The sequence below is a fragment of the Crassostrea angulata genome, chromosome 1 (assembly GCF_025612915.1).
Source record: "Crassostrea angulata isolate pt1a10 chromosome 1, ASM2561291v2, whole genome shotgun sequence".
Lineage (NCBI taxonomy): Eukaryota > Metazoa > Mollusca > Bivalvia > Ostreida > Ostreidae > Magallana > Magallana angulata.
Genome location: NC_069111.1, coordinates 54,986,397 through 54,999,126, shown reverse-complemented (window position 1 = coordinate 54,999,126; position 12,730 = coordinate 54,986,397). Strand labels below are relative to the sequence as shown.

Sequence of the window (12,730 nt, the reverse complement as noted above, 5' to 3'; positions counted from 1 at the left end):
AATATAAACTATATTGGTGCAATTTATGTTACGGGGCGGAAATAACCCTGTATTCAGTATATACTAGTAACTGAAAGTGATGAATCTTGCAATGATCGTAAAACATTGCAAGATTACACGAGACACGTTGAGCAACAGTCTCGTGGTCGAACAACAAACGCATAAACAGCTGCAATTTATCTTACGATCATTAAAAGTCGTGCATCGCTCTTGCGAGACAGTACACAAAACGTTGTAAAAAGTTCGTAGTAATGCTCATGCGTTGCATTGCAGACATTTAGATCGCATTCGGTCGCGTCTGAATAGAGTGCATTTCCAGTATTTTTAGAAGACTTGACGCAACCACAAAAACGCATACAACGAATGCGAGACCTCGTGCAACGTATCATAGCTCGCGCGAAGCCAAAAAATCCCGATCGTAAAGTGTTGTAAAGTGCTCGTGCGCCAATTGTGAAAGGGGCTTTAAGTAACAGATTTGGGAAAGAAAAGATTTATAAAATTATACTTGATTCCCTTGTTTATTCCGATCGGAAATATGTCACAATATGGAGGTGTCCCATACCACCTTAAATTTCTACAATCACTACAAGAGCCTGGTCTAAACGATTTCCAAATTACATGTAGCTTTCTTCTTTATGTTTCAAAAGTTCGAATGTGAAAAGTTCCATGCCTCAAGTAATGGTTTATAAAAACATGTACATACTCTCAGGGAGAATGTTATGGTTTCTATTTTATACTTTCCCACTGGTTTTGGTTGCAATTTATCATGCCTATTTCATTACGTTATCTGTGAAGAATCCCGACCTTGTGTTTGACGTAATTAATTGAATGTCCAATAGGAAAAGAACATTTTTTCTGCATAGAATATCTCCACTCGTATTTCATTTAAAGCAGCCTTCAACTTTCAGCTTTTGTACTTTATCACCTTGATCTCCCCAGTATGATACGACCCCACCCACAACCTCCCCTCACTGTCCAAACTGAGTCCGCTGGGACGATCAAGTCCACAGTTGTCCACACAACGCAGAAACCTCCCGTTCTGATCGAGGATGTGTAGACAATGGTTGTCATCTGCTACAATGATACGACCCACCGAGTCCGTTACGACTTTTCCCGGACAAAAGGGCATCTCCCTTCCTGGCGGACTTTGGTTGTACCGGAACTTGACCCTTCCAGTGTTGTCCAGAGCAACCACTGCTTTACTATTGGCATCTGTTGTAATGATGTCGCCATTGATATTTTCGGTTACTGAGATGTGAGCACCTTGGAAAATTGGATTTCCGTGTTCATCTTTATAAATTTCCATCACCCTTCTCTCTCCCCGATATCGGACTATCTTTGGATGGCTGTTAGCAGATCTGTGACCCACGCCAATCAGGATATCCCCCGATATGGTACAGCACAGGTTATAAGGAAACGAGTCGTCCTGGGTAGTTATCAGCGGTTCTGTGTTCCCATTCCTAACAACGTTCACTCTCTGATGAGCAACGTCACTGTACACCAGTTCTCCCTCTCTGTTCAGTTGTATATCTCCAGGAAAGTCGTTACATGTGCTGATGACAGTATCTCGAACAGATCCTTCCAGGGCCACTAATGTGATGGTTTTGTCCTGTCCGCAAACCCAAGCTCTGTCCGACCCGACACAAGCTAATCTACACAGATGTCTGTTATTTATTTGAGTGGAAATGACTGCAATGACTATTGGCTCTGCTAGTAAATCTGATAGATATAGCTCATCTTGCATACTGAGTAACGAAGTCATTGTCAATGAATTGACAAATTTTCCGAACTCCATTTTCCGCTCCGTTCCTTGGATAAATGTTGTTTTCAGAGAGGGTTCTTTCAGTTCTGGTCTCTGAGGGACGTCCCTGAGATCTGTCAGCCTAGGTCGGTAGTTGTATATTTCAGACACATTGCTGGACCCCAGGAGTTCTCTATTTACCTGTACAATGTGTGCCATATTAGAATTCCTGCATTTTATTTTGGATCGGTAGTGATTCAAGGTATCAAGTTTATATTTTCTGAAAGTTTGGATCAAGTATTCCAGGTTGTCAAAAATTCCGTCTATTTCTCCATGCCATTGTTGTCTCAGATCCCTTGCTTGTACACCCAATTCTACAAAGTTGGGCTTGGCTCTTTGAATGTCTTGATCGATATCAGATAACTGTTGTGCTTCATTTCGCAAAATGGACTCAATTTCATCTGTCTCTATTCTAATAATTTCTCTCCTTGTGGCAATTACGTCTTCCAAGGTTTCAATAACATGGCCACTATGACGACCTGTGACGCATTCCATACAGACTGGGATTTGACAATTGTGGCAATGTCCTTCGGTTACCCTGTGGGTATGGATAATACACCGAGGGTAAGCTCTCCGTCCTCTGTCTTGTCCAAAAGGGACAATCTCATGATGTCGGCTAGAACATCCACTGGCATGGTTACTGGTGCAGTTTCTACACAGGGAAACTCTGCAGTTGTTGCAAGACTGTGTCGCTGGTCTAGAACATAGATCACAGGTTGAAGAAATGTTTCCCATCGTTTATTTCTGAAAACAAAGAGAATGGAATAAATATAGGATCTCTCACGATTTGCGATAGTATATGATTTTTATCCAACGAGTAGTGTGTTTTCTATTCCCGAGCCTTGGCGAGGGGATAGAAAATACACAACGAGTTGGATAAAAACCATATACCATTGCAAATCGTGAAAGATTCTTTTTATCACATATTTCAACGTATTTTGTTAAGGAAGGAGTCTTCTCTTTATCAGACATACTTCTTATAATAAGAAATTCATGAAATTTTGACACAGTCAAACGGATCATATTACAAAATGATTCTATCAGTTTTATCAAATTTGACCTTTTTGTTTTCGCATAAGAGCAGGTCAAGGTCACTACCTTTTTCCTCAACGTAAAGGATGATAAAAACAAGTGTAGCTCTTTGTAGTTCTGTAGTCATTTATTTAAGATATGAAGATTCTATTCTTCAATGAAATGATAGAACATTAGAATGTCTATCAGCTTATACTACTAAATTGGAATAACTATTTATAATAAAACTGATATTGCTTAGCCCGCATTTCCTCTAATTTTCTTAAATTTTGAGGGAATTTTTATTATTTTTTCATGCTTCCAAAAATAAAATATTTATGATTTTTATGTATAATAAAGACTTTATAAAAAGATATAAATTGACAGAAAAGCTAATATATTGACCATTTAATAAGAGAGAAAAACTGATTTTAGTGATTTTTTCACAAAAATCAGTGTATAGAAGGGCACTTTAAAAAGCCTACAAAAATGTAGTTTGATAGGCAAATTATATTTTAAACACATATTCTGAAACCCAAGTATCATATCATCATTAGTTTACATTAGTGAAAAAATCCAACATTAATGTTATTGTTTTTAGAATGCTAAACCAGACTCATTAATCTGCAGCAATTCTGAATTGCGCAATATGTGATATTTTCCTACGCCAATATCACGCCAAAAATATAGTCCTTGTTAGATTCTAAACTTTGATTACCTTTTCTATGCCAAGTTGTACGATAATAAAAAAGAAAGAAAAATATTCTATTATAATTTCCTTTCATCTTGATTTAATGAACAATTAAACAATTTTACGTTTGACAAGTCGAAAACCATAAAAGACTCCTTCCTTAAAAATCAATATTCTCCGTAAACATTGTAATTGTGAGCCACACAACACCTTCGTTTTTAGACGTCAACAACCTTACGCTCGAAAAAAAGTTCCTTGGAGTGTAACAGATAGGTATTTAATTTTCTTACATATTGTTATTAATTTATGAAAAAAATGAAACAGTGTTTAAGATAAATTCTATGTAAGAATCAAAATTCGGTGGCCACGCATATTCACGGAATTCCTCATACTTTACAATTTGATACACTTTGATGAGTAAAAAAGGTCGAAAACAATTTATTTGTTGCTATGTGGTCCCGTTGCCATGGTAACAAAGGGAAAAGATGTAAAAATGACATTTTAATGCTTACTTTAGAACATATTGTAAGTAATGTGCACAACTTGGGGCCTCAAGGGTAGAATATATTAGATAAAAAACTTAGTCATTTTCAAGAAAAAGAAAACAAATTATGGAGAAACACATATATTTAAAGGGTTTCCATGGTAACTTAAGAGAAATTTCAAAACATAATTTCTTCATTTAATTTGAATTAAAAATATAAATCTTAAACTTTTTGGTATACACAATTATGGTTGTGCAATTAGGAATTTATAAATAAAAATTGAGAACCATTGCTATGGTAACAAGCTAAAAAATAAGGTATATTCTAATATTTTACGGCATATTTGAATGGGTATTATTGGTATAAAAAGTATAGATAACTTATACCAATTGGTGAGAAAATATCAAGTATGTCCTGAACTTGAAAGCAACTCGAAAAAAATCTGGCATTTGCTAAATAATATTGCCTTTGGTATGGACTTTTCAAAAAGTAAGATTTTCTGTGTGATTTTCTACGCAACTTTAATTTCCTTAGCAACAACACTTCTTTGTTGAATTACAAAGTTTTTTTTATAGTATACAATAAAATCTTAGGCATGTTTGTACAAAATCCAACAAAAACAATTGCTAAAATTTCTAAAATCAGGAATTACAGCATATCAAAATCATCTTCAATTTTTCCTGTTTTTTCTGTTTCTTGGCCTTGTTGTCATAGCAACGGGTGTCAATTTTGGCGTGGCCAGACCCTTTGATGAATCATTGATTCTGACATAGAATTGATCAAAAGTGCTTCATAGTTATGTCTCTACACTTTTCAGCTAAATTATTCTGTTACTTTTTCATTCTACGTCATTCATCCCTTAAAGCTACGTAATGTTTAATTATGACGTTACGTGGCGTAAGAACGCACAATGGAATATCAAAAGTTTATCCCATGAGTGATATCCACCGCATATTGAGATAAACATGTGATAAATATATATATTTAAAGAAGCTTCAGAAAACTTTCTATTACTAGACGTAACTTATAATACATGTTTTTGGAATTTTAAAAAAATTACCATTAACGCACGTACCTTCATACACACGATGGTTTTTTCTTCAAAATTTCTCCCATCTAGAACCTTTGGTGTATGTAGCCATCGTCCAGTAATTCATCAAATACAGTCTGACATTATCTTGTGCTGATTAAATAGTCTCGGTATTTAAACTGTATACCGGGTTGAAAAGAAACTAGATCAGATTTATTAATGATGCATCATGGATAAAAGTATTGCATTGCAGAAGAGCATGTATATGTACCCTAGAATGGTTTTTGATATATCTTTTGTTTGCACAAATTAGGATCAGTTCTGTGATGTTTAATGTTTTGTTGTCGGTGCTAAATAGCATTTTGCAAATTAACTTTTTATAAACACATATACCTACTGGTAACATACACAAGTTTTTTTTTGGTTTGCATAATAAATTCATTGTAAATCTGTTTCTTTCTCTGCATTGCAACACAGATATAATCGTCTTTGTTATACGTTTTCATATAGCATGCTGTGTCCATTATTTATTAATGCAGTTTTGATTCATACAGTGATGAAAACAAAAAGAAAATTTCGAATATAATTAAATTCTAATAAAGTAACACTTAACATGTAACCAAATAGCAGACGTCCAAGACCAAGCTTTCGTTAAATAATAGTTAAGAATTTTGTTGAAATAGTTAGAATGTTGAAGATTTGCTGATTTTTACAGTTTTACCTATTTATGTAATCAATTTGTGATTATAAAGCAAATCGACCCCTAAAACGAATGTATCTTTTCAAACGTCAAGCAGAAGTTTGCATGACTTGACTGATGTGTCACCCAAAGGTTTAACAAGGTCGTTTAGACGAGTGACTGATATCAACAACATTATGCTGCTGCTTTGACTAACGTATTCCTCTTTAGAAGGTAAACATAAGTACATTTTTTAATATTTATTTCTATAGGTTTTTGGTGCAGGAATACTCATCTCCTCACCGAAAAGGTTTTAACATGTTAGTGACTAATATTATCACATGTACCATTGAAGTGTATATTATATAACGTACATGTAAGTTATTAATGAGCATCCCAATGACTTGAGGGCGACCTCCCATTATCGACACGCTCCACAGGGAGATCGAATTTACTTTAATTTTGTTGTTTGTTGCAGTATTGTTACCAGATACGTATTTTGGGAATCCAAATTTAAACGTCGAAAGTGTCAGATTTTCTGATTCGCACGTTTCAAACCTTAGTTTGATATTTAATGGTTTAGGATTATCACTTTGACGTGGAATTATTTTAAAACGGAAAAAAATTACAAAACTCAAAAACACTTTTATTAATATAGTATGATTCAACATCGATTTAACCTGACTTTACAATTTTGAATAACCTTGGTCTCATACATATTTTTGTATTTTTCTGTCAATTTTATGTAAAAAGAAATACAATCGTTTTATTTAAAGAATTGTGGCTTTAAATAAAAAAAACCCCTCAAAATCTTTAATACGGATTGATAGGTTTAAGCATGATCTTAATAGGGACTCACTGATAGATTAAATTCAGTTCTACCAGTGAGGTCGTGAACCGTCGTTCAATTAAGTATTTTTCTTGAAAATTATCTTTATTTATATTATATACTTTTTCCGGCGATGAAGGAAAGAATGTTTAATTTCGAGCATAAATACACTCTTCTAGCCAGTGAAATCGCACTGACACAGAGAAACTAAAAATCATAATATATTCTTTAAAATAACTGACGTCACATAGACAAATTATACGTTAATAGTTCAGAATCTGGTCTTATTTGTAATACATCTATGTTCTGCTGATATTCTAAAAGTTTTAGCTATTTTTGTTATGCGAAACTTATTTGTGATTGCATAAGAAATTCGTTAAAAAAACACCATAAGGAATCCTTTAAAAGTCAAGCAGACGTTTACGTGGCCTATCTGACGTGCCACCAAACATTTTACAACGTCGTTTAGACATTTAGACAAGTTACTGATAGGAGGGCATTTTGTTTCTGTTTTGACTTTGTCTTCCTCACCGGAACGTTAGTACACAAGTACTAAGCGTTTACCCCTATTTAGTTCTATATGTGTTTGGAGCAGGGATACTCATCTTCTCACTAAAAGGTTTTTATTTTTAACATGTTAATGATTATTATCTTCATGTTTCGCAACCTATAGGCAATGTACTAATAAACGACAATATCATGTTACGTATGAGTGAATGAAATCATAGTTTTTTTCTATGCTTTATTTAGGATAAACTGCATTTCAATTTGCTACAATTTCCCAAGTCCAGCCGTCCTAATGACTTTGAGGTGACCTTCCAATCATCCATATGCTGCACATGGAGATCGAATTTAGTTTATGGTCACGTTTGTTGCGGTATTTTTGAGATACTCTATCATTTATCACCAGATACGTGTTTAGGGAATACTAGTTTAAACGTTAAAAGTGTCGAGTAGTACTGACTCGCACGTTTTAGTATTTAACTCTTTATGATCTTCACAATGACATAATTTGTTAAAGTGATTATTGATTTTGTAACTGATAATTGCGACAGTTACCAAACTAATTCTTTTTATTTATGTGGTATAATTTTAACATTGATTTTTAAATAATCCTACTACAAGCTTTTAAATAATTTAAGTCTTTCATACATGATATTTGATTAACATTACAACCGTTTCGTATTAATGATTATTGCCTGAAATTTTTAAATAAACAGAAAAAAACTTCGATATGAAAGAATGGTGGGATTAAAACATAATTTTAATTTGAATTCAAATTTAAATATAGTTCATTATCAGCGTGGGAAGATTTGCATTCAATAAAGTGTTCTAAATCTTGACGAGCCTTCAAACTCTTGAAAGTTGTTTTTACCATCATATGTTACTACATGTATTTTCGTCCAGTGACGTATGTTATACGTCACTGTTCCGTCCAAGTATATTTATTACCTTGTAATTTCATTCACTGGATGGTGTTGCTTAAAACTTACTCTGACTTGTCAAGTATCATTATAGTCATATAGACGTCAGTGCAACGTTGGTTTTACGCTACATACATTGTTAAGAAATTGAAAGAATATTGAAAAATAATTTTCTTTAAATTTTTAAGACAAAAGAAATTGTAAAAATATAATTAATTTTCCAATGTTTATCAATTAATCTGGTTTTGTAAGTCAGGAGGTATAAGATGTAAACATTTAAAGAAAGGTTTTCTATGCGCCTGGGATCGGAATTACTTTTTATCAGAAGTCCGATATACTTAAACCATCGGCTGTTGAAAACAAACGGTGAAGTATATGACTTCTAATAAAAGATCAGTTTAACGTTTTGAGGCTTCAACACAGGCACACAACATGCTAGTGTTGATCCTCCAGCAGTATCAAACCAAGAGTTTCACTTGTTGAAAAACGTATTTTTCATTTAGAATTATCTTGTAAATTAGTGCATCAATATGCCTATTCCGCTTCCGTTTAGGCAGTGAGCTTTGAAAGATTTTTCTCTTTTTGTGGTTATAATGATTACAGATGACACACACGCAACAATTGTTTCCGTTTATTCTGTGATTGTAAAGAAAAGGGTTCCACTATAATACTTTTACATAATCTACAATTTTTACACATAAATTTGAATCATCAGTTTTCATTACAGAAGGAAACCAGAAAAGGTTGTATAGGGTGCACTATCAGAGTAATAGCCTTTTCCATGTCGCCGACTGACCCAAACAGAGTCCCCTTTGACCAACTGAAGAACCGCCATGTTTGTTCCCGTCATATATCTTGCAGATTCATGACCTATTGTTCGGACTTTATCTGCACCATTGTAAACAATATTCATATATATAAACTTATTGCCGTTAGAAACAACTGTGAGGAAGAAGACGTATGTCCCGTCCGTGGGGGCGGTGAATTTCCCGGTGTTCGGATTGTATCCGTTTCCATTATTGGTGACAACGTGAGGGAACACCAAGATGTCTCCTGCCCAGTCAGATCTCGTCGTCACACCAGCAGTGAAACCCACTCCTGTCTTTGTAGCTAAAGAAATGAATAAATATAACATTAGTATGGATGAAATACTAGTAGTGAAAAAGAATTATTGCTAAAAAAATTTAATGCCTAATAATACATACAATAATACAGGGTGTTTCATTCTATCTTTCCCCATTAAAAAGCAAATCTGTATATAGTTTAATGGTATTTAATGGTTTTAAATTATGATGATATTTTAAACTGGAAGAGGTAAAATAGCATTTTTCTATAAAATAATCTCTACAACGAAGTGGCTTACAACTTCAGATAAAACTGCCCCCTTTAGGGACCACTCATCGTCTAATTTGACTCGTATTAAGTTTTTCTCATTAAAGAGATCTTATTCAATTAGCAAAATCTAAAGAATAACCAATTATTTCTAAAAACTTGATATTCGATCAAATAACTGTTATGAAGTTAAAAAGTTAATATGTACCTGAAATAATTTTCTTTAAGCTGGTTTGGTCGTTTTCCAGTAATGACAAGTTATACGCCAACTGTTCCTGGTAATCCTTTGAAATAAGCAATTTGTGGTTTATATCACTGACAGATCTATTTACGTTTGCTGTATACTCAGTCAATTTGCCTTCTATCATATTCGGAAAGGACACATTAAGTTCCATGGTATGTTTATTCAATTCCAGTAACGTCAAAGAGAGATAGCGAACCTCTATCTTCATGTCACTTAGAATCATGGATGCATTTTTCTCAAAATCTTTAATTCCCTTATTCACATAAGTTTCATACTGAGCACAGCTGTTTGAAACTTCTGTAAGATTTTCACCAATTTCACTAAACTTGTGATTATTAGCTTCTTGAATTTTCACAGCTTGCTCTTTTAACTTCTGGTTCTCGGTTTTCAATGAATGTACTTCATTCTTTAAGCTTAAGATTTCTTTTTCCCCATCATGGAGTTGTTTTTTACTGGTAGTCATGACTTCTTTAATTTCTACCATATCCTTGACGAGACTTTGGACATCTTTTACCAGTGACATTCGAATCAGAGTCTCCTGGTTCAACAACTGTCTGAAAACATCGGTCTTTGTGGCTATTGCTTCATCCCGTAAGGTGACATTCTGAGTTCCAGTGTCAGTTAGACTAGAGAACCTACTCGTTTGTATGACACAAAGGAGTTCGGCGAAGATTAAGTACGATAACATGTTAAGGATGGCATATAGAACGACTGTTACTTAATTACGGAAGATCCTAGTATTTATATACCTTATCGCGAAGGTTAAAGTTTTAACAGATGTCCAAAAAAGGGAAGGCATGTAGAAAAGTGTTAAAAAACAAACGCTATGCCAGGAAACTAGTTAAGTTTCTTCCACTATCAAGACTAAGTGGGACGAACATATAAATAATCCCTGCCATTTTAAAAATAAAATATTCCAATAGTTCACGTTTAGCCTTGAAATAGCTATTATCTGGGGTTTTTTACTGAGAAAATACACCTGAATCCACTTTGGGACGTCAAAGGAAAATGTTCAAATCACAGAACATGAATGTTATAGAAAAAAATCCATGTAAATCATTTTAAAGAATGTAAACAACAAAATGCCAATTTAATTGATGCTTGCCTGTTAAATCATTTTCATTTTACGCTCAGCTACAAAATATGAAATATCCGATGTTCAGCTAATCGGATTAAAAAAAATTGTTTATTCATTCAATATATTTTAGACTGTATTGATCTCCTCCAGAAAAAAAATTCTAAAAATTAAATATAAATTTAATAGGTAGAATACGAGGGTTGTCCAAAAAGTTCGTGGACACATGTAATTTTATTCAAAATAACAGCGCCATTATCAGGAAAGTATTATAATATTGTAATATAGAGTATAATAATGTATATGTATAAAAATCAGAGTAATGTACATTTTTGTTATGGAGTTATAAATGTATATACATTGCCTATACAAACCGCACGGCCCAGTCTGACGATTAATTATAACGACTTTTCTATAACGTCGTAGTCCTAGGTCTATCTGAGAGTAATATGCTGCATTCACCGTTTGGTCAGAGGGTACAATCGCATATTCCATCAAAATATCACTTGTGCCACTTGTGGATAAGTAAACTCGAACCATTTTGATGTTTTTCCTGTTTCCTTAATCGTTTGTTTTGTTTCTATCTGTTTCATACTTCAGTCGACACAATTTTATGATGGCGCGCTGTTCCGTGCGCTCAGATGATGTCGCTTTTTCAGGCAATTTTAAAGACATATTGTTGCCGTAATATCTTTTAAAAGTCCTCTGCTGGTTTGAAAATATTTTCAAACGACATATGAAAATGACGTACACCATACAGACTACGTCAAAATAGAAGATTAGGAAGTTTTGAAATGTTTTATAAAAACTGCAAATATTTATATCTAAAAACTCAATTACAAAGTTTGGACAATTTTTACGCTGGGCCATGCGTACTTTCCGCGACCCTTTGATAGATTAAAATTTTACTATATTTCCATGCATTCAAAACCACTTTAGTTTGATTTGAAATTTTATGACAAAGATTTAGATATACAATATGTATAAATAAACCCATTTAAAATGACAAAAACGCGATTGTCCACGAACTTTTTGGACAACCCTCGTATATAGATCTTTTCTTTACTTAGCAATTGTTTAATGCTAAACAAATGATATCCTAAAACTTAAGGTAGTGCACTTCGTTATGTTGTTGATCATCCAGCCTCCTTAAATGATTAATGCAATTTAATACATGGGCTGTTTTGCATGGGGTAGATCGAAACTTTAACTATATTGAGAGCGATGACCGAAGTCAGACTTCCATATATGCTGCAGTTACATTCAATGTATGGAGAAATGTACTTTTTGTTCTCAATATTGTAATGATTGACAATACCATAATTTTTTACGTTTTAATTACTGAAGAAAGTTCTACAGATTAATGTAATATTAACAATAAAATACAATCTACAGTAGTTCATACGGACCATAATTATGGGGGCGGGGGAGGGAGGGTAAAAAAAGACGTTAATGCTAAACGAACAACTTTTCTTTAAAAACGTGCTTAAATACGAAACAGACCAACTTAAAACAAACGCAATAGCCTCTTTTTTTCAAAATCAACAGCCCATTTGCAAAATCAACAGATACCGATGCAAAACAAACAGTAAAGAGGTATCAGGAGAAATCGTACCCTAAGGAAAATGTAACATGGATAAAACTTACCCTTGAATTACAGGCATGAATTCGAGGCAACCTTCACATCATCGATATGCTGCACATGGGGATCAATTTTTTTCATTTTGTAATTTGTTGCATTTTTGTTAAGACACTTCATCAGTATAATCACCGTTTAGGGAATATTTATTTCAACTCCAAAGGTGTTTGGTTTCCCCGAATAGCACGTTTCAAACCGAATTATAACTTGCTGACTAAATAGATTGTGATTTTAGAACAAAAACGATTTTTATGGCTTTTAAACAATTTGATTTGTGTTATTATTTCAAGTTTGATTCATTCTGAATTGAATATTTTGAATAATCTTGTTCTCTCATGCATAATTTGGTATCCCTATTTCATTTTTAGCCGGGCTCTGCTGAAAGCAGAGTCCTGGCTATAGGCAGGCAAATCGCCAATGTTACTATAAATAGCACAAATAAACAAAAAACCAAACAGCGTCAAGGTAAAGCTTCCGCTATACCAAATAG

At 33.7% G+C, this 12,730-nt stretch overlaps 2 protein-coding genes across 2 annotated transcripts; both read right to left on the bottom strand.

Moving 5' to 3' along the window:
• Positions 1-48: 48 nt before the first annotated feature.
• LOC128187722 (tripartite motif-containing protein 2-like) lies at positions 49-5,167 on the bottom strand. The gene is made up of 2 exons (XM_052858226.1): positions 5,064-5,167; positions 49-2,545 (listed from the first exon to the last, which is right to left on the bottom strand). Exon 2 carries the CDS (start codon positions 2,534-2,536, stop codon positions 905-907), a length of 1,632 nt encoding a protein of 543 aa, XP_052714186.1. The 5' UTR covers positions 2,537-2,545; positions 5,064-5,167; the 3' UTR covers positions 49-904.
• A 3,399-nt stretch (positions 5,168-8,566) lies between these two features.
• On the bottom strand, positions 8,567-10,214 carry LOC128161318 (uncharacterized). The gene is made up of 2 exons (XM_052824576.1): positions 9,491-10,214; positions 8,567-9,060 (listed from the first exon to the last, which is right to left on the bottom strand). The coding sequence occupies exons 1-2, from the start codon at positions 10,212-10,214 to the stop codon at positions 8,672-8,674; spliced, it is 1,113 nt and encodes a 370-aa protein (XP_052680536.1). The 3' UTR covers positions 8,567-8,671.
• Between the last annotated feature and the right edge of the window lie 2,516 nt (positions 10,215-12,730).